We start from the raw sequence: 19,549 nt of genomic DNA on the forward strand, positions 1-19,549 counted from the left end.
GTGCCAGATTTTCCCTCGCCAAAATTTAGCTTACCCTTAGGAGCATTATTTAGCCCCCTTCCCAACAAGCTAGTTTAAGAGGTTAAAGTGGAAGTAATGATTAGTTTTAAGTAGAGCCTGACCGATAAAGGATTTTTAAGGCCGATATCGATACAAATATGTGATTTAAAAATCGGATATTCCGATATATCGGCCGATATATTTAAAAATAAATAAATCCAGAAACGCGTAACAAAACATAAACAGATTTCCCTAACATTAGTTATTTGTAGATATTTATGAATCCTCACTAAAATAATATGATAACGCAGTTTAAAAATAATCTCCCACCTTTCCTGTCTATCCACTGTCAATCTGAAATAAAGGGAAAAAGCCCCAAAAAAATAATCTTAAAGAAAACACACGTCTGTCTACTGTTTTTGTGTTTTCATGCCTCAGGGAACTGCTTCCCAAATGTCATTCTATTGTTGTCTGACCCCTCAATATAATGACAACGACGCTACTTGGCTTTGCAGGTACCTGTTCAACGATGCCGAGGTGAAGCCCTTCGACTCGGCCCAGCTGGCCTCCGAGTGCTTCGGGGGAGAAATGACGGTACGAGCTGCAGTCAGAAGGAAAATTAAAAAAAACATAAAGGTTATCTGTCGCTTTTGGATTTCGCTGACATTAGTTTCTTCTTTCAGACTAAAACCTACGACTCCGTCACGGACAAGTTCATGGATTTCTCTTTTGAGAAGGTAAAGATCTTTTTTTTTTTTTATGAATCCCATTCTGTTTTTCGTCACCACGCGTGTGAACCAGAAGGTAACGGTGAAGTGTTGATTGAACTTGCAGACACACAGTGCCTACATGCTCTTCTACAAGAGGGTGGAGCTGGAGGAGGAGAACGGGAAGGACTTTAGTTTTGACGTCTCTCCTGATCTGCTGGAGGTACTGAGGGTCTACTTTTTAAAGTTTGAATTATGCAAAGTACATTTATATTTACGTTTTTTAAATGTTACTTTAACATGCCTGTTTCTTTCAGTGGATTTGGCATGACAACATGCAGTTCCTCCAGGATAAAAATATATTTGAACACACCTACTTTGGGTAAGTATCAAACCTTAGAAAACGTTTGTTTTGACAGGATGAACTAATGACTTCTCACCCATTTTATTACTTGCATTTAAAGGGTAACTACTGTTTTTTTCAACCTTTCCAATAAGAGCCTTATAGATAAAGACATACCAGTAAGTATCACGTCTCTCTTGGAGAGAAAACCACGCAACACGTTCAAATAAAATACAATGATGTGTAGCATAGGCATGAGCTATGAGATAAACAGTTTTGGGCCTAAAACTGACCCCTGTGGAACGCCACAGGAAATACTAAGGCTCACTGACTGGTGATTACCCATTTGAACAAACTGACTCCTGTTTTCAATATAGTTTTTTTATCCAGTTATAGGCCACACCTCTGATGCCATAACTTTCCATTTTTTTTAACAGGATTTCATGTTCAAATAAAATACAATGTGTACCATAGGCATGACTGGTTATAAATCACATGACCATAGTCCATGTGATTTTTTTCCAACTCTATTTTCCTATATTTTTTTGTCTAAGTGACTGATGGGAACAACAATCTTTGACATTGGTCCAGTATTAAGTGAGATTGCAAGCTACAATGAAAGTTAATCGGGCAATTGTCCAGCTTGTATTTACCTTCACAAAAGTGCTTGTTAAGACAGACTCAGATTATTGTTCTAAGTGTCTGACAACATTATGGAAAGGATTTCTAAGGAGCTCAACCTTTATGTTAAAGAGTAAGATCCTTTTTTAAACATAAAAAACATCCACGAAATTGCGTTTGCTAAACCCACCAGACTCCATGTAAATAAACATAATTTTAGCATCATAAAATACACTTCATTCAAAGTCAGCAGAAACAAAATAAAACTATGAAAAGGAAAATAGGGTCAAGTTTGAAAAATAACGGTGGTTACCCTTTAAGTCCCTTAATTAAAGGGATATTGATGTTTTTATGTCCAACTCTCCCCATTATTTTTTCCCAGATTTATGTGGCAGCTCTGCAGCAGCATTCCCAGCACTCTACCAGACCCTAAAGCCGTCTCCCTCATGACCGCTAAGGTGAGGAATAAAACAGTCAAGCATTTTATTTCGTCTTTAATGTCAGTTTTTACAGTAAAAGAAGGTTGCAGGATTTTATTTTGACAATTAAACATTGTCTATTATGTAAACACTTTATGATAATTAAGAAAAACTCAAATGTTTCTTCTTTGACACTAAATCAAAGTGTTTTTCAAAATGCAACCACACAACCCCATAACATAACGTAACACAACATTTACTGATCGATCAAGTTACTATTATAATTTATGTATGTAACACCTTCAATTAAGATACGAAAACAAAATGTTAATTTCTTTACTGTAAATGTTATTTCCTTTGCAGCTCAGCACATCCTTTGTCCTCGAGACTTTCATTCACTCCAAGGAGAAGGTAAAGCACACTCACCTTAGTGTCGGGACATTTGATTTTGAACTGCTGGAAGACAAACGGACTGATGTGTTTCCCTCCTGCTCTGTCCCCTCCAGCCCACCATGCTGCAGTGGATCGAACTCCTCACCAAACAGTTCAACAACAGCCAGGCTGCCTGCGAGGTTTGATCACAGCTTTTACAAAAGGGATGCCTATTGCCACTGATTTTCCCATTTGATTCTGATTCACAAAGTCCCGATTTAGATTACGTTTTCAATTCAATGTCGGTTTGGGATATTTCCGTTGCAAAACCAATTTAGCATGGATATGAAAGAGATTCGACAATTGTACAAGGTTCCCTCTAACCTGCTTCTTTAGGAATTGACCCCAACGCAGTTACATTAATGCACTTTTTATTTAACATGAACGCACATTAAAGTGCAACTCTACCAGTGTTTCCTTTAGGATTTTTTTTAGCAGAGAAATTCTTCATAGGGAAACCAAAACCAAAAAAGTTTAGAATGAAATATTACACTGACTCACTTACCGTTTTAATGTTTGCAGATGTTTGATATCAGGACGATGAGCTGACAGAACTGACAAGTTGAACAATGTCCAATTAGAACGGACCCACCGGCATTTTTTGGTCGAGCTGTTCGTTTAATAGTCGACTCGGAAGAAAGCGAACGTTTTGACAATAAACTACATCAACACAACAGTATGTGGAGTTAAACTGGACGGGTCCAATCACCTCTGAATAGTTCTACTTGTTGTTAAACTGGACGGGCCCAATAACCTCTGAATAGTTCTACTTGTTGTTAAACTGGACGGGCCCAATAACCTCTGAATAGTTCTACTTGTTGTTAAACTGGACAGGTCCAATCACCTCTGAATAGTTCTACTTGTTGTTAAACTGGACGGGCCCAATCACCTCTGAATAGTTCTACTTGTTAAACTGGACGGGCCCAATAACCTCTGAATAGTTCTACTTGTTGTTAAACTGGACGGGCCCAATAACCTCTGAATAGTTCTACTTGTTAAACTGGACGGGCCCAATCACCTCTGAATAGTTCTACTTGTTGTTAAACTGGACGGGCCCAATCACCTCTGAATAGTTCTACTTGTTGTTAAACTGGACGGGCCCAGTTACCTCTGAATAGTTCTACTTGTTGTTAAATTGCAATGTGAGCGGCAGCCAACGGGGGGGTGCATTATGTCGGCAGGATCATTTAAAAGGCAACCGCGACTACATTGTGCGTCTGCCCTATTTCTGATACCGTGGCGGCAGAAATTTTGCCATGGCGGGCCACCACTACAAAATCAACATAGAAGAAACACTGTCTACAGCCTCTACAGTCAGTGAGTGTTTAGTGACATTAATTCAGATAACTCGAGGTCAGAGGTCAAGGGATGCCTTTTAAAATGGCCATGCCAGTTTATCCCCCAAAATGTAGCCTATATTTTTTTGGGGTGTTTTTTTCACCCCCTTCCCAACAAGCTACCATGACAGAGTTGGTACCAATGGACTCCTTACTGTATACTCCCACGTACAAACACATTTCCCTGATCACACCTTTTCTTTTTTAGTCATAAGCGGGCCCCTGTGATTAGTTGCTATGTCATTATTACAACATTGATTACTTGTTGTATTTTTTTTACGTCATTTTGTTTTGAACAAGGTGTTAACAAAGCACTTAGAAATGAAGCTGTGTTAAACAGGAAATACAAGCTCCCCTTGATCAGTTCACTCTTCCCTGTATTGTTCTTTCTGTGTGCTTTGAATCACAAGCTTTTTGTCTTTGTCATAAATGGCTGAATCCACAGCAGTAGAGTGACTCCTAACATCTTCTAGTTTCATATGATGCAGAATAAACTATCCCCAGCCCTATGTAATAACTGGTTGTTGTTGTTTCGGTACACTTCATATTTAGTGTATGGTTTTTTTTAATGTCCCTTTCCCTCTGTTTCAGTGGTTTTTGGATCGGATGGCTGATGACAACTGGTGGCCGATGCAGATCCTCATAAAGTGCCCCAATCAGATAGTCAGACAAGTGAGTTATTTATCTGATATAACATCATTGTTACCGAATACTAGTGCTGTCAAACGATTAAAATATTTAATCACGATTAATCGCGTTAATGTCGCAATTAATCGCACATTTTTATCTATTCTAAATGTCCCTCGATTTCTTTTTGTCCCATTATTTTTTTTTCTCATTTTAATGCTCTTATCAACATGGAAAAGTGGGTCGGCTTGCTTTGTGCAAATGTCTTTTTATTGAAAACAACATTGGCATATACTGTAGTGTTCAATTTCACACTAACATTCTCACTTGGAGCAGTCATTCACACTTGGCGCAAATAATCTCTCACCCAATGTAACGGCTTTGACGAGGGGGCGGAGAATTGGCATCAGCTGTGTGCTTGGCCATCAAGTGGTATTTCTGACTGGACGTGCTGCGATGATAGCTCAGTTCACAACGACTAAACACACACAGATCACTTTGGTCTTGTCAATGGAACCATTTGGCAACTTTTTAAAAGTAAACTTTCCATTCAGAATCTTATTGGCATCCATTTCGGCGTCTCACGCTCGCCATCCACTCAAAACGTAACGTTAGCCTACTACTCTTTGGCCGGCTCGCAAGCACAAACAAGTGTGTGCGGCGTGCCTGTTTTGTTTCCGGTCTAGCTAGATCCGGTGTGGTGTTGTAGTTTTTCTAACATTACTAGTTCTTGCAACAGCATGTGAAAAAACTACAAAGTTTGCTAGGCCAAAAAGAACGTTAATCTCGCGATTAAAAAAAATGTACGCCGTTAAAATGGGTTTGTGTTAACGCCGTTAATAACACGTTTAACTGACAGCACTACCTAATACGTTTATTTCTAGTGTCGAAATCATAACACAAGTTATCCGCACAATATGAGGAAAATATGCGATAACGTTGTTGAATATTAAATCTGGTTGTGTTACTACAGTTCAGCCAAAGTTAATTCCCTCTCATATTAGTTCATTTGAATCATGTTTAGCATTGTTGAAAAAAGTATTCAGATCCTTTACTGCAGTAAAAGTACTCCGTACTATTAGTAACTAATACCACACTGAAAATACTCCACTACAAGTAAAAGTGCCGCATTCAAAACCTTAGTGAAGTAAAAGTATGTATGTTGCGATAAAGTGTCACCTGTCAGTGTTTTCCTATTAGGGCTGCACAGTGCTTAATTTGTAAAGTGGGAGGTCCCAGAGCGCAGAGGGGTGGATCCGGCGACTCAAAACGGGGCTTGGAGGTAACGGAACCAAAACAAAAATTACACCTGCCTACGTAGCTTCTCTGACTCTGACTAAAAAAGCCTAAACAACGCTGTGTGTACATCAGGGCAATGTTTATTTTTATTTCAGAACGTGCACTGCATCGGTGCGAAATGTAAAAAAAAATTAAAAATACACTGCAACCATCGTTTTCAAAAGCAGCAACTATCCATCGGACAATTAAAACATGAAACCCACCGTGGTCTCTACATTCTTCATCGGCAGAAACGATTTTTGCTCGTTTGGGATCCAACTTGGCCAGTCGGCGTATTCGAAAAAGTTAAGCAAACTTTGTTGTCTTTTTGACATTTTTATCCTCAACCAGCACAAGCGCTTGTGTCACTTGGAGTGCAGCGCCGCGCTGTTGAAGTGCCTCCCCTCCCTCCGTCCCTCTCCCCCCTCTGTCTTACCCTGAAAATTCACCTCAAAACGCATTGAAAATGCAAACACAAGACTTTTGTGGAACTCCAATGGGGAATCAAGACTAACAAGACAGATAACAACATTGAACACTACACAAACAGTAGTTTATTTTTTTCATTTAGGCGACTAATTTTTCATAGTGACACAGGAGGTGCCGGATCCAATAAAAAAGGTTCCGGATCCAACGTCGGAGGTGCCAGAACATGTTCCGGAGTGTTCCGGCTCAAATTAAGCCCTGGGGCTGTACGATATGAGGAGAATATGCGATAACGTTGTTAGATATCTTGATAAAGATATTACTTGCGATAAATAAACAAGATATTAAAGTGTACTCAGTTCTGCTGCTTTCAGTATTCTGCTAAAATACAACAAACTGCTTGTTGAATTTAAAAGAAATGAATGGAAATCATTTCCAACGTTCTTTTGTTTAACAAACTGAACCTTGAATTGAGTATAAAAGGCACCAGTAAGTGACAGTTACATTTTAAAGTGCAGTTTTCTACTGCTATTTTCTTTCAACTAACACAAAAATCTTTTGAGTGTCTTTCGCGATATGTCGCAGTCTTTTGCGATGCATTTGTTGCGCCAGTTGATATCGAGATGACTATTAAAAAAAGTCTGTGTTGTGCAGCATTTAGTTGCGAAAGCGCAAAAACTTCCTTTTAACAGGCAGAAACCTGGGACAGAACCCGGCTCTTGGTTGGCGGACCTCTGCCGCAGCCGGATCGGTTTTCCTTCCTCTAACCCAGGGGTGTCAAACTCAATTTCACTAAAGGCCACACATGGAAATTGAAAATCATAACAGGCCAGACATGTTTAGTTTATTGACATGCTTTTATTTACTGGAAAAAGTGACATATTTTTGACTGTATTGTTGCATGTCTCATATAGCTTTCTCACTTATAGTTTGGTCCACATAACAAACGTTCCTTAGCCAAACAGCAAAACAATGAATTTTGATTATATTTTTTTAAAGCAGGATACTACACAGCCGACTCACAACAACCTGTTTTACAGGCCTGAATATGCAAACTCACTGGTTGTGTGAAAATCTTTGGGTCTCAAAGTCGGCAAATCTGCCAAAATCGTCCCATAATTACAGTTTGAAAACCGTTTCTCGTCTTTTTGGTTTGGCGCACATGTAGGCGGGCCAAAATGTATTGTGAACCTAAATTGATATGTGGGCCGGATCAAAATTTGCGAGGGGCTGGATTTGGCCCACGGGCCTTGAGTTTGACACCTGTGCTCTAACCTGTTCCTAGTTTGCACCCCCCCCCACCCCCCCACCCCCACCCCACGCATATCTAATGACTAAAGTGATTAAAGTTCCCTCTTCATACTGTATCTTCTGCTTCTGTCCGGCCAGATGTTCCAGAGGTTGTGTATTCATGTCATCCAGAGGCTGCGTCCGGTCCACGCTCACCTCTACCTGCAGCCCGGCATGGAGGACGGGTATGTCACACCTGATTGGTCGCATTTGCAGCTCTGACCGTTCGTTTTGCTCTCGTTTTGTTTTGTTTGTTCTTACTCTGGAAGGAAATCCCAAAACGCACAAACTGCTTTCATTTTGTTTGTTGACTTTTTAACTCGTGTTATATTTTCATTTTTAAGAAAGTTCTACCAGATCTTGAAACATTTTAATTTAAATTTAATTTAAATTTGAATCCAATCTTTAAAAGAAGCCACGACTCTTTACAGCATTCCTTCCCCAGCCCAAAGAAGTACATTTGAAAGAACTTTAATTTACAATTGCTTGGAACAACAAAAGTAGCCCATCTGATTTTTATTTTGTTTTATTTTTAATTTTTTTAATTTTATTAAAGATTTTCCCGGACAAACAGAAAAACAGAAAAGGCAAACACACGGTACAAAGACATACCAACATAACTACAAATAAGTGACAGGACGAACATATGAAATACGAGGGTGGGGGATTACAGTGTTTACATAATTTCATGCCTGTGTTTCCGTCTGAAACGTGACCACGGGAACACATACATGGAGGTGTTTTGACATCAACACATACTGTACACACATACATTGTTCCAACGCAACCTTCTTTCTAAGTAGAATATTCTTAAACGTAAAGGGATATGATGGAACCAAGACTGGGGTACTAGGTCCAGCAACGACATTTTTATAATTATGAAGGGAGGAAGGTGGGTTGTGAGTCAAGGAATGACCTTATTGTTGCCCGTAATCCTTTTCCATCCCCATCTGGATATAACAATAAAGAAGCTGCTTTTTCCATACTTATAAGGTTCAGGTACTCCTCAACCTGTTGGATTTAGTGACTAAATGTAACTGTGCCATTGGAGGTATGCAGCACAAATAGACAGTGTTGTGTCTGTGGAATCAGGTGGCGACAGAGATCAGAACAGGAGCCGCGTGTCACTCAGTGTCTCGGTCACTCTGGGCTCTGAGAAAGATCTGAGGCTCCACATCACTGACACACACACACACACACACAAAAACCACACACACAATAACACATACACAATAACACAAAACACGCACACCCACACACACACAATAACACATACACAATAACACAAAAAACACACAGACAAAAAAACACGCACACACAAACACACACACACACACACAAACAAAAAACACACAATAACACAAAAAACACAAACAAAAACACGCACACACAAACACACACACACAAAAAATACACAAACACACGATAACACAAAACACACACAAAAACACGCACACACAAACAAACACACACAAACAAAAAACACACACACAATAACACAAAAAACACACAAACACACGATAACACAAAAACACACACAAACAAAAAGCACACACACAAAAATACACACAAACAAAAACACAGACACACACACAAAAAAATACACACACAAACACACGATAACACAAAAAACACAAACAAAAACACGCACACACAAACAAAACGCACATACAAAAATACATGCACGCACACATGACATGCAGATACATCTTTAAAAAGCGCCTTTATTTTCAAATTCCCACTTTATATTTATTCTTGTTTGTTTTTCATTTAAATAGATGTATGAGGTCAGTAATCAGACTGTTAAATCATGAATACCTTTTTGTGAGTTGATGTAAATCTTATTGTGTTAAATGATATCGTCTCGTATCGGTCACAGGCCCCCCCACCCCCGTCGTATTGCTGTCCCAACAATCTTTATAATAATGTATCGTGATACAACTTGTGATTTACATGTGTACATATCAACCTACTTCATGTATATAAAGTAATCTACCCCAGTAATCATTTAATATGTATTCCAGCACTCTTTGCACTTTTGTATTATTGTACAGAAACACTTTTTCATGAATATTTTTACACACATCTATTTCTTTACCTACTTGGATGAACATAATAGTTCTATCTAGATTTGTTGCCCTTATTTTTAGCTGTATGTCTCTTCAATGTAAGCACATTCAAAGTATGTGCTTACAACAAATATTCATTGTTTGTGTTAACCTACTGGGCCAATACATGAATGAAAATGAATGAATCTGATTTTTTTTTTAAATAAACTCTATGGGGGCACCCTGGTAGCTCACCTGGTTGAGCGTGTGCCCCATGTACCAAGGCTCGGTCCTTACCGTAGCGGCCCAGGGGTTTGAGTCCCACCTGCGGCCCTTCGCTGCATGCCATTCCCCCCTCTTTCTCTTTCTCTCCCCCCCCCCCCCCCCCCCTCTCTGTTTCCCGTCTTCAGCTGCCCTCTAAAATAAAGGCCACAAAAAGCCAGAAAGAAAGAATCTTTAAAAAACATCTTTGCTTTCTCTTGGCGCGTCAGCTCCGACGACATGGACGGTCCGGTGGAGGACATCGGCAGCCGCTCCTGCGTCACTCGCTTCGTTAAGACGCTGCTGTCCATCATGGAGCACGGCGTCAAGCCCCACAGCAAACACCTGACGGAGTACTTCGCCTTTCTCTACGAGTTCGCCAAGATGGGCGAGGAGGAGGTCGGTCTGAACCGCTACTACTACGCTGAATTTATAGTCTGAAAGATGTTTGTTTTTGTTATTTATTTATATTATATTTGAAGTGATATTTTTTTTTAAAGCAGCTGTCGTCTGTTTGTGTCTCCAGAGTCAGTTCTTGTTGTCACTACAAGCTATTTCCATCATGGTGCACTTCTACATGGGAACCAAAGGCCCCGAGAATGTAAGTTTACACACCGATTCCTTTTATTTATGTTTCACAACTCACTGTATGTATTTACTGTAATATTTTTGTATTGGTTTCTATCTGAGTTGTTACATGTTGCTTTTATGTATTGGCTTTCTTTCTTGTTATATGTGATAATGAAGTCTGCAGCCCTTTGGCAGATTAATGATCAGCGTTGGAAGAAGTATTCACATCATTCACTTAATAGACTTAATTCACTATAGACAGTTCACGTTAGTGTAAAATACTTCTATTTTAGGTATATACTAGAGCCCAAGGCGGGACTGTTTTCTTCATCCCGCTCCCGCCCGCTCCCGGCGAATTTCTGACCATTACCGCCCGCACCCGCAACATGTGTGTTACACTCCCGCCCGCTCCCGCAATGTGTACGTCCACTCCCGCCCGCACCCGCAAAACTCTGAGAATTTATGCCTGCACAATAATAGAGATGCATTGACGTTGTGCCGTCCCGCATGAGAAAACACGTGATTTTATAGGTTAATAGGGAGAAGATGAAGGCAAAGAAGGCAGGTGCTTGCTGCTGTTAGAGGGAGGTTAGGGGAGGAAGGAGCAGAAGGATAGGGAGAGAGGGGGAGGAAGGAGCCGAGGATGAGGGAGCGAGCGGACGGTGGACGGAGCCTTGGCTCGGAGCTCCCCCGTCCTGGGAGGCTCAGACACGCTGGTGTCTGCTCATAAATGGCCTATACAGTATATACTCAGTCAGTATATATGTATATCTATGGTTTCTGCTGGCGTGGGGGGGGTTCCAGGCTACATCCCGATCCCGCAGTGTTTTTTTTAGCCGCCCGCTCCCGCCCGCAGCAAAGTTAAAACCGCCCGCTCCCGCGAGATTTGCGTTGGGTCCCGCGGGACCCGGCGGGACCCAATCCCAATGCAGCCCTCTAGTATATACTATATGGTCTATTGGTGAAGCAGCATTGGTCACTTTGAGGGGGAGATACATTTTGTCCCCACTGGGGATAAAAAAATCAATTTAGCAGAGTCGGGGATATGTAGACCAGAAATGGGGAAATCCCGCGCATTCCCCCCGGCAAATCTTACCCTGTAGATACGATGTAACGTGATCCGAAGAAGGAGGAGAGTAAATGTGGCGTGTTCTGTCTCAGCCTCAGGTGGAGGTGCTGTCGGAGGAGGAGGGAGAGGAGGAGGACGAGGAGGAAGACATCCTGTCCCTGGCGGAGGAGAAGTATCGCCCTGCAGCTCTGGAGAAGATGATCGCCCTCATCGCTCTGCTGGTGGAGCAGTCTCGCTCCGAGCGGTACGACCTCACGTTCGTAGATAACGATCAAGCCGATATTCTGTTTTTAACGCCGCGCGGGTTCACACGATGCCGTTTCTCTCCCCCCGCTCTCCAGGCATCTGACTCTGTCTCAGAGCGACATGGCGGCACTGACCGGAGGGAAAGGCTTCCCCTTCCTCTTCCAGCACATCAGAGACGGCATCAACATCAGGCAGACCTGCAACCTCATCTTCAGCCTCTGTCGCTATAACAACCGCCTGGCCGAGCATGTAGGTTTATCACATACAGGACACACAGAACATGACACGATGGGGATGTTTTCATCAGATTTCAATTATAACCTCTACCCCAGGGCTGTCTAACACATTTTAGTTTACCAAAGCCAAATTTGATCTCAAGTGAGCGGGACCAGTAAGACCACTAACAGAAGGGTCCAAATTCTCGTCAGGCTGATGCTGGCAAAAGCCAGTCGCTTGTCGGGGTGCACGATTTCTGCAACATTTATCATGTTTTCACAAATTCACCACTTTCGATTTATGACCTTGATGCCGATGCTATTTCGTTAGCAATACGGTTGTTACCTTTAAAGGAACACGCCGACTTATTGGGACTAGCTTATTCACCGTATCCCCCAGAGTTAGATAAGCCTGGAGTTCGCTCAGAGTAGGAGTAATAATCACTCCGCCCAAGTAGCAGAAGTAGCAGTGCTACTCCTTCTGAGAATATAGTTCCCAGTATGTATACGGTTAGAAGATGGCTGTGTCTCATGTGACCTTGTTATTTGTACACGCTGTGACTATACAAATCACAACATGTAAATAGGAACATGTTGGTGTTATTTTTTGTCACTTATTGGGAGCAGTAGGCTAGATGGAGCCGGTTACCTCCAGGATCTGTGCTAAGTTAGGCGGTGGGGGCGTCAGACAGAGTTACGACATGCACGGAGATGAGAAGGGTATGTATGGACTTATCTAACTCTGGGGGATACGGTGAATAAGCTAAAGTCCCAATAAGTCGGCGTGTCCCTTAAACAGCGGCATCAAGAACCTCTCAGCTACGGCTAATAACAGACTGATGTTTCCTCAAACCTGCCATCAGTGAATACCTCTTCTCATTCTCCCTTCCCTGCAAGTTCTTGTATTCTTCAACACGATGAATCTGATCGTTAATATTCCCTGAGCACTGAAAGGTGCTGTGAACCCACCAAGCTCACTGGCGTTCCATTATTTTCTTGGATAACAAGAGCCTCTGTGTCCACTTTTCCAGCGGCTCCTGCATGAAGTAGCCTACGCCTGACAGTGTTGTGTCACGAGGCCTGTATGTCAGCACTTGGCATCTTATAATAGCGTACAGAGTCTGCTACTTTTATTAGGATAGCACAACCCCCCCAGGGGACAGATAGGAATAGGAGGGCATTTTATTTAAGAAAAAAAAAGAAGAGGAAATGAATTACTTCTGTCATTTTCACACTTTGCAAAGTCATCCAATGGGCCCGATTGGATCCTTTGGCGGGCCGGATTTGTATGTCTGACCCCCGTTCTCTACATTAACCGACTTACTGCCAGGCCTTTATTCAAACACACCAAACATATCAAACTGATCTCTGTAGATGTGGCTAATAGGGGTGTAAGAAAAAAATCTATACACTTGACGTTCAAAAATATTCATGCAAGACAGTGATTCACGTTTATGTTGTGTTTACTACCGTTAGATGGCTGTGCTGAGACACACCACTATTGTCCTCGCCTAACAGTGCCTAGCAGTGCCTAGCAGTGCCTAGCATGGCCTGACTTTTTTGCTAGAAGCTAACAATGTAGCTATGGCTGAACTTTGACCTACTTTAGCATATAAACATTAGCTCACTAAGAACCTGGGAACCACAATCCCAAACTGGCAGTTTGATTTTCTGTGTACTGAATTGTTTACTTAAAGTAAACTTCTTTTAAATATTAGTTTTTCTAAAATTATAATAAAAAAAATCCCAATATATCTCCTTACGCACAGTATCAAAATATATTGCAATATATTGAATCGTGACCCATGTATCGTGATACGTATCGTATCGCCAGATTCTTGCCAATACGCAGCCCTAATATCTGATGATATATATTTATAAAAGCAAAAGAGGTAATGGATGTATTGTTATCCTTCTCAAGGATAACTTTTAAATGAAAACTGTGTGTGAATAGAAAAATCTGCTCTGACCAGTTAACTTGTATCTTTGCAGTGTATTTATGTTTACTTCTGGATGTGTTTCTGTATTTTCTGCCTGATAAAAGTATACAGATATGTTTCTCTTGAACTTCCAACAGAGTTTGACTGTAGGAAATGTTTTGGCATTTTAAAACATCAACTTTTAAATGTCCGATTTTTTAAACTGCACAAAGAGCAGTATTTGCATCAAGCAGTACATGTGATTGTTCTAATACTGAATGTGTAACTCTCCTCCTGACTACAGATTGTGTCGATGCTCTTCACCTCCATCGCCAAGCTGACTCCTGAGGTGAGCGGGTTACTCATCAGCTGAATTCATAAAAACACAACAAAAACACAGCATAGAGCCATGCAGATATATTTGTTGTTTTAAATCCATCTGTCATCATACGAAGTCTGACACTAGATCATCTAAGATCTGAATGCAACAGCCCCACCAGAGACTTTCTTTCCGTTCTTACCTTTCACAATAAAAGCCCTAGACATATTCTTCACTTTTTCCCACAGGGTATTAAATTCACTGAGTATTTCGCTAGAAGGAAACTCAATAAATATATTACAGTAGCTTAATGTTAGCTTTCCTGCTTCGGGGAGGGAGGAGACAGGGCTGGAGTCTCCGGAGCTCTAGCCCCCGTCACTCCACTCAGCAGCCGGGGAAACAAGACAGGATATCTCCGGTGGTTTTGAGGAGCTGCAGCATTTATTTGTGCTCAAACTGCAGACTCTTGATACTATAACGTTACAATCACAGATATCTTCACCTCTAAACGTTAACTCTCCGACCGCTCTCTCTCTCTTCAGCAGCATCTTCTGTATCTTTCTCTCTCTCTCTCTTCAGCAGCATCTTCCGTCCCTTTCTCTCTCTCTCTCTCTCTCTCTCTCTCTCTCTCTCTCTCTCTCTCCAGCAGCATCTTCCGTCCCTTTCTCTCTCTCTTCAGCAGCATCTTCCGTACCTTTCTCTCTCTCTCTCTCTCTCTCTCTCTCTCTCTCTCTCCAGCAGCATCTTCCATACCTTTCTCTCTCTCTTTCTCTCTCTTCAGCAGCATCTTCCGTCCCTTTCTCTCGCTCTCTTTTCAGCAGCATCTTCCGTACCTTTCTCTCTCTCTTTTCAGCAGCATCTTCCGTCCCATTCGCTCTCTCTTCAGCAGCATCTTCTGTCCTTTCTCTCTCTCTCTCTCTTCAGCAGCATCTTCTGTCCCTTTCTCTCTCTCTCTCTTCAGCAGCATCTTCTGTCCCTTTCTCTCTCTCTCTCTCTTCAGCAGCATCTTCCGTACCTTTCTCTCTCTCTCTCTCTCTCTTCAGCAGCATCTTCCGTCCCTTTCTCTCGCTCTCTTTTCAGCAGCATCTTCCATACCTTTCTCGCTCTCTCTTCAGCAGCATCTTCTGTCCTTTCTCTCTCTCTCTCTCTTCAGCAGCATCTTCCGTACCTTTCTCTCTCTCTCTCTTCAGCAGCATCTTCTGTCCCTTTCTCTCTCTCTCTCTTCAGCAGCATCTTCCGTACCTTTCTCTCTCTCTCTTCAGCAGCATCTTCCGTACCTTTCTCTCTGTCTTCAGCAGCATCTTCCGTACCTCTTTCTTTCTCTCTCTCTCTCTCTCTCTCTCTCTCTCTCTCTCTCTCTCTCTCTCTCTCTCTCTCTCTCTTCAGCAGCGTCCCCAGACGGAACTCAAACTGTCCCTCCGACACTGAGCTGGCGCGAATATCCGAAACTTTTATTAAAAACTTAAGCAAATTCTTATCACTGCCGGTGTGAATAGTTTTGATGCGAAATATTCCCAGGCCATTATTTCGCATTTTCGCATCGCTTAGTCGTCACGCCCCCGGTGTGTAACGTCCTTAAACCTGCAAACTTCTACTTGTAACTGCGAATTGTGAATAAGGGTCCCTCTCAATGATCTCTCGAGGATAAATAAAGGTTGGATGAATGAATAAATAAGAGGTACCTTAACAACCGTTTTCTTTTTCTCCATCAGGCCGCCAATCCTTTCTTCAAGCTGCTGACGATGTTGATGGAGTTTGCAGGCGGGCCACCGGGGATGCCCTCCTTCGCCTCCTACATCCTCCAGAGGATCTGGGAGGTAAAATACTTCATACCCGCCTCGTTTAGTTTGGTCAAATCGCACTAGAATTGGTTTCCCCCCTTGGTGCAGTTCATTTGGACAGGTGTGGATGCAGCTATCACAATCGGATGCGCACCAAAAGCAGACCAAACAAGTGTACCCAGGCGTGGTGAGAAGGTGATCCCACGTCGAACCACACCAACTGTGTAAAACGAATCAAAATCAAGTTTTCAAATGCGTCAATTGATGCGGACAAGAGCAAACGAAGTATAGGTGTGAAAACGCCCTTAGATTACTTTTGGACTTCTAAAAATGTTTCATGTTTGATCTCTTTTTTTTAATGCGGTAACATTTTAAAAACGGAGCTGTTATCGTTAGGGCTGGGTACCCAATTCAACACTTTTTAGGCACCGACCGAATTGCCTCTAAAGTATCGCGTATCGAAAAATGCCTCGTCATTCGATACTCAATTTCAACTCTTAAGGAGTAAATCTCATCCGCGTCAGTGAGCCAATAAACACGCAGCATACTTCTACAACCACCTAATAATGTCTGTGATTGGCGTTACACGTTGTAGAGACTCTACGTTACACAGCCTCACATAGTAGGAGCTGAAAATACATAAAAGGATTTGTGCCGTAATGTTGTAATTTCCTTTTGTTTCATAAAAGTGGTATTGAAAAAAAGCATTGTTTAGGAACCGGTATCAAAGTCACGGTATTGGAATCGGTATTGAATATTTTTGAATGATACCCAGCCCTAATTATTATTTTTTTATTTTTTTCCTTATCCAGTCAAATCAGAATCAAAATCGTTTATTAATCTCACAATGGGGAAATTCACACTGTTGCAGCAGCAAGGGATAGGGGGAAGAGTACAAGACACAGATAAACAATACAATACATAAACATAAGAAAAGAGAATAAATGGTAAAATTAGAGTATTGCACATTTTTATTGCACGGTCTATCTATATCCTTGTCCTGTGTGTGTGTGTGTGTGTGTGTGTGTGTGTGTGTGTGTGTGTGTGTGTGTGTGTGTGTGAGACAGCAGCATCTGCCTTATCTTATTTTGTATGTGACGAGTGTGAAAAGCAGCAGCAAAGGTGCAGTACGACAGATGTGGAGTAACGCTCATTAAATATAGACGTTAACATTTAATTTTTAACATTTCAACAGTTTTTGAATGTGTTATTTGAACATCTGATGAAATAGAAGTGTGCTGGTAGTAGGGCTGAACGATTTTTGAAAATAATCTAATTGCGATTTTTTTCCCCAAATATTGCGATTCGATATTCGATAGTTGCGTGCTGCCGTGTGTACTTGCTCAGAGAGGCTATCGTTACGTTAGCATGTTGCTGGTGTTCTTGCCGTGGGATTAACTGGACTAATAAAACTGTTGAAACACCGCGGCCACGCTGCTGTGAAAGCTCCCCGAACGTCATTTATCAGAGTCTGGTTGTTACCCCTCTCAGTGGCAGCTCCTCCACTCATATCTTTATAACGGAGCTAACCGCTAACTGGAGTTAACCGCTAACTGGAGCTAACAGCTAATCAGAGCTAGTTGCCAACCGAGCCTTGAGTTCTGCGTGTCTGTATCCATTAACTGCATGTATGGACTCGAGCCAGAATAAAACCCTTAATTTTATTAAAATGGCTGTAAACGTTTTAAACTACAACTCAGAGTTGTTTGAATGACAGAAATCAGCTCAAGGTACGGCGTAGCGTTAGCGTGCTAGTTGATGTTTTCTCTGCGGAGTGCAGACTGATTTGCTCTCGCGAGTCATGTGACCAAATCGCAGCCTTTGCGATTAGGAAATCACGTTTTAACATATCGCGATATTATCGCAAATGCAATTAATCGTTCAGCCCTAGCTGGTAGATTAAGTGCAGAGTGTAAGCTACATTCGAGAGTATTAACCTTAACACGTGACCTCTTCGTTCTATCGGTTACGGCAGATTCAGGGCAGGAGGTTAATTTTTTTTTTATCTCAGCCCCACACAGACAGGCTGCGGTGTCTTTGTTTTCCTCTGTGTGTCTTCACGTGTGTATGTGTTGTTCCCGTCAGGTGATCGAGTATAACCCGTCCCAGTGTCTGGACTGGCTGGCGGTCCAGACTCCCCGGAACAAACTGGCCCACAGCTGGGTTCTGCAGAACATGGAGAACTGGGTGGAACGCTTCCTGCTGGCACACAACTACCCCCGAGTCCGCACATGTAAGTAGGGCTGCGACTGACTGATTGTTTTCATCGTCCATTAATCTGTAGATCATTTTCTTGATCGGGTGGGTTTGGCGAACACAAATTCTCGGATGTTTTTAAAAAAGATCTTACTCTTCAACAGAGAGGTCGTGACTTCAGAGCTGTTTCTGGTTAAACAGAAAGGTCTCAAAGAGGTTTTAAAGGTCTATCTCTGTAGGGATCCTTTACATCAGGGGTCTCCAACAAGTAGCTCGCAAGCTACCGGTAGCTCACGAGCTACTTGTTTGGAGACCCCTGATGTAAAGAGCAGGTGTCCAGTAGCTCGCGGATAGGTTGACGAACTGAGACACAAAGTTACCCCGATATTAAAAGTGAGGTAGCTAACTTTGTGGGCCATAGACGTGTAAAGTGGTCATTTTTTTCTTGGACTCTGATGGGAATATTTTCAGTGATGCAGCTAACTATGTGGGCTAAAAGAACCTTTATGTGAAGTTAAGATTTTGCAGTTTCAGCAAACGGTAGCTTCATTCAGCTTCAGTGTGTTGTGTAAATAAATGTAAGTGATGTGATGCAAGTAGCTCTTGGCCACTTTCGTTATTTTAAAGTAACCCTTAGATGAAGAAAGGTTGGAGACCCCTGCTTTCCATAATGTTCTCAGACACTTAGAATATTAATCTGAGCCTGACAGTGTCAAAACGAGCACTTTTGTGAAGCTAAATACAAGCTGGACAATTGTCCTATTAACTCACATTGTAGCTTGTTTCACCGCTGCCAACTGCAGCGATCTCTCTTAATACTGGACCAATGTCAAAGATTGTTGTTCCCATCAGTCACTTAGATATAGGAATACATAGGAAAATAGGCTCCAGGTTGGAAAAAAAATGGTAGTGACCCTTTAACTTATCGATTCATCTTGCCAGCTCTAAATAGAATAATTACTAATTAGTAACAGACTATGAAGCTGAAGCTGTCTCTCCTCCCTGCAGCGGCGGCGTACCTCCTGGTTTCGCTCATCCCCAGCAACTCTTTCCGCCAGATGTTTCGCTCCACGCGCTCCCTCCACCTGCCGACCCGCGAGCTGCCGCTGTCGCCCGACACCACCGTGGTCCTCCACCAGGTGTACAACCTGCTGCTGGGGCTGCTGGGACGCGCCAAGCTGTACGTGGACGCCAGCGTTCACGGCACCACCAAGCTGGTGCAGTACTTCAGCTTCATGACGTACTGCCTCATCTCTAAGACGGAGAAACTCATGTTCTCTGGGTACTTCATGGACCTCTGGAACCTCTTCCAGGTACAGTGTGTCTTTTTCTGTCATTATAAACTTATTTTTTGTTTTTCTCTATGCTTGTTTTTGCTGCTAAATCTGTAAGTTGCAGTTCCCAGAAAACTGCAGGTCCACTGCAACTCTCTTCTTTTAAATTGA

General features: G+C 42.1%; 1 protein-coding gene across 5 annotated transcripts in view; it reads left to right on the top strand.

Annotated features, from left to right (window-relative positions):
* Positions 1-19,549, top strand: part of usp34 (ubiquitin specific peptidase 34) — a 109,342-nt gene that overhangs the window by 77,168 nt on the left and 12,625 nt on the right. For all 5 annotated transcript variants that reach the window (XM_036000977.1, XM_036000979.1, XM_036000978.1 and 2 more), the window contains 17 exons: positions 516-594; positions 684-737; positions 835-930; positions 1,025-1,089; positions 2,054-2,129; positions 2,454-2,501; positions 2,597-2,662; positions 4,451-4,531; positions 7,580-7,665; positions 10,020-10,188; positions 10,316-10,390; positions 11,521-11,672; positions 11,770-11,923; positions 14,113-14,157; positions 15,840-15,944; positions 17,994-18,141; positions 19,113-19,417. In XM_036000977.1, the coding sequence (XP_035856870.1) occupies positions 516-594; positions 684-737; positions 835-930; positions 1,025-1,089; positions 2,054-2,129; positions 2,454-2,501; positions 2,597-2,662; positions 4,451-4,531; positions 7,580-7,665; positions 10,020-10,188; positions 10,316-10,390; positions 11,521-11,672; positions 11,770-11,923; positions 14,113-14,157; positions 15,840-15,944; positions 17,994-18,141; positions 19,113-19,417 (1,804 nt within the window). The remainder of the gene's footprint in view (positions 1-515; positions 595-683; positions 738-834; positions 931-1,024; positions 1,090-2,053; positions 2,130-2,453; positions 2,502-2,596; positions 2,663-4,450; positions 4,532-7,579; positions 7,666-10,019; positions 10,189-10,315; positions 10,391-11,520; positions 11,673-11,769; positions 11,924-14,112; positions 14,158-15,839; positions 15,945-17,993; positions 18,142-19,112; positions 19,418-19,549) is intronic.

This window comes from Sander lucioperca, chromosome 4 (genome assembly GCF_008315115.2).
Source record: "Sander lucioperca isolate FBNREF2018 chromosome 4, SLUC_FBN_1.2, whole genome shotgun sequence".
Classification (NCBI taxonomy): Eukaryota; Metazoa; Chordata; class Actinopteri; order Perciformes; family Percidae; genus Sander; species Sander lucioperca.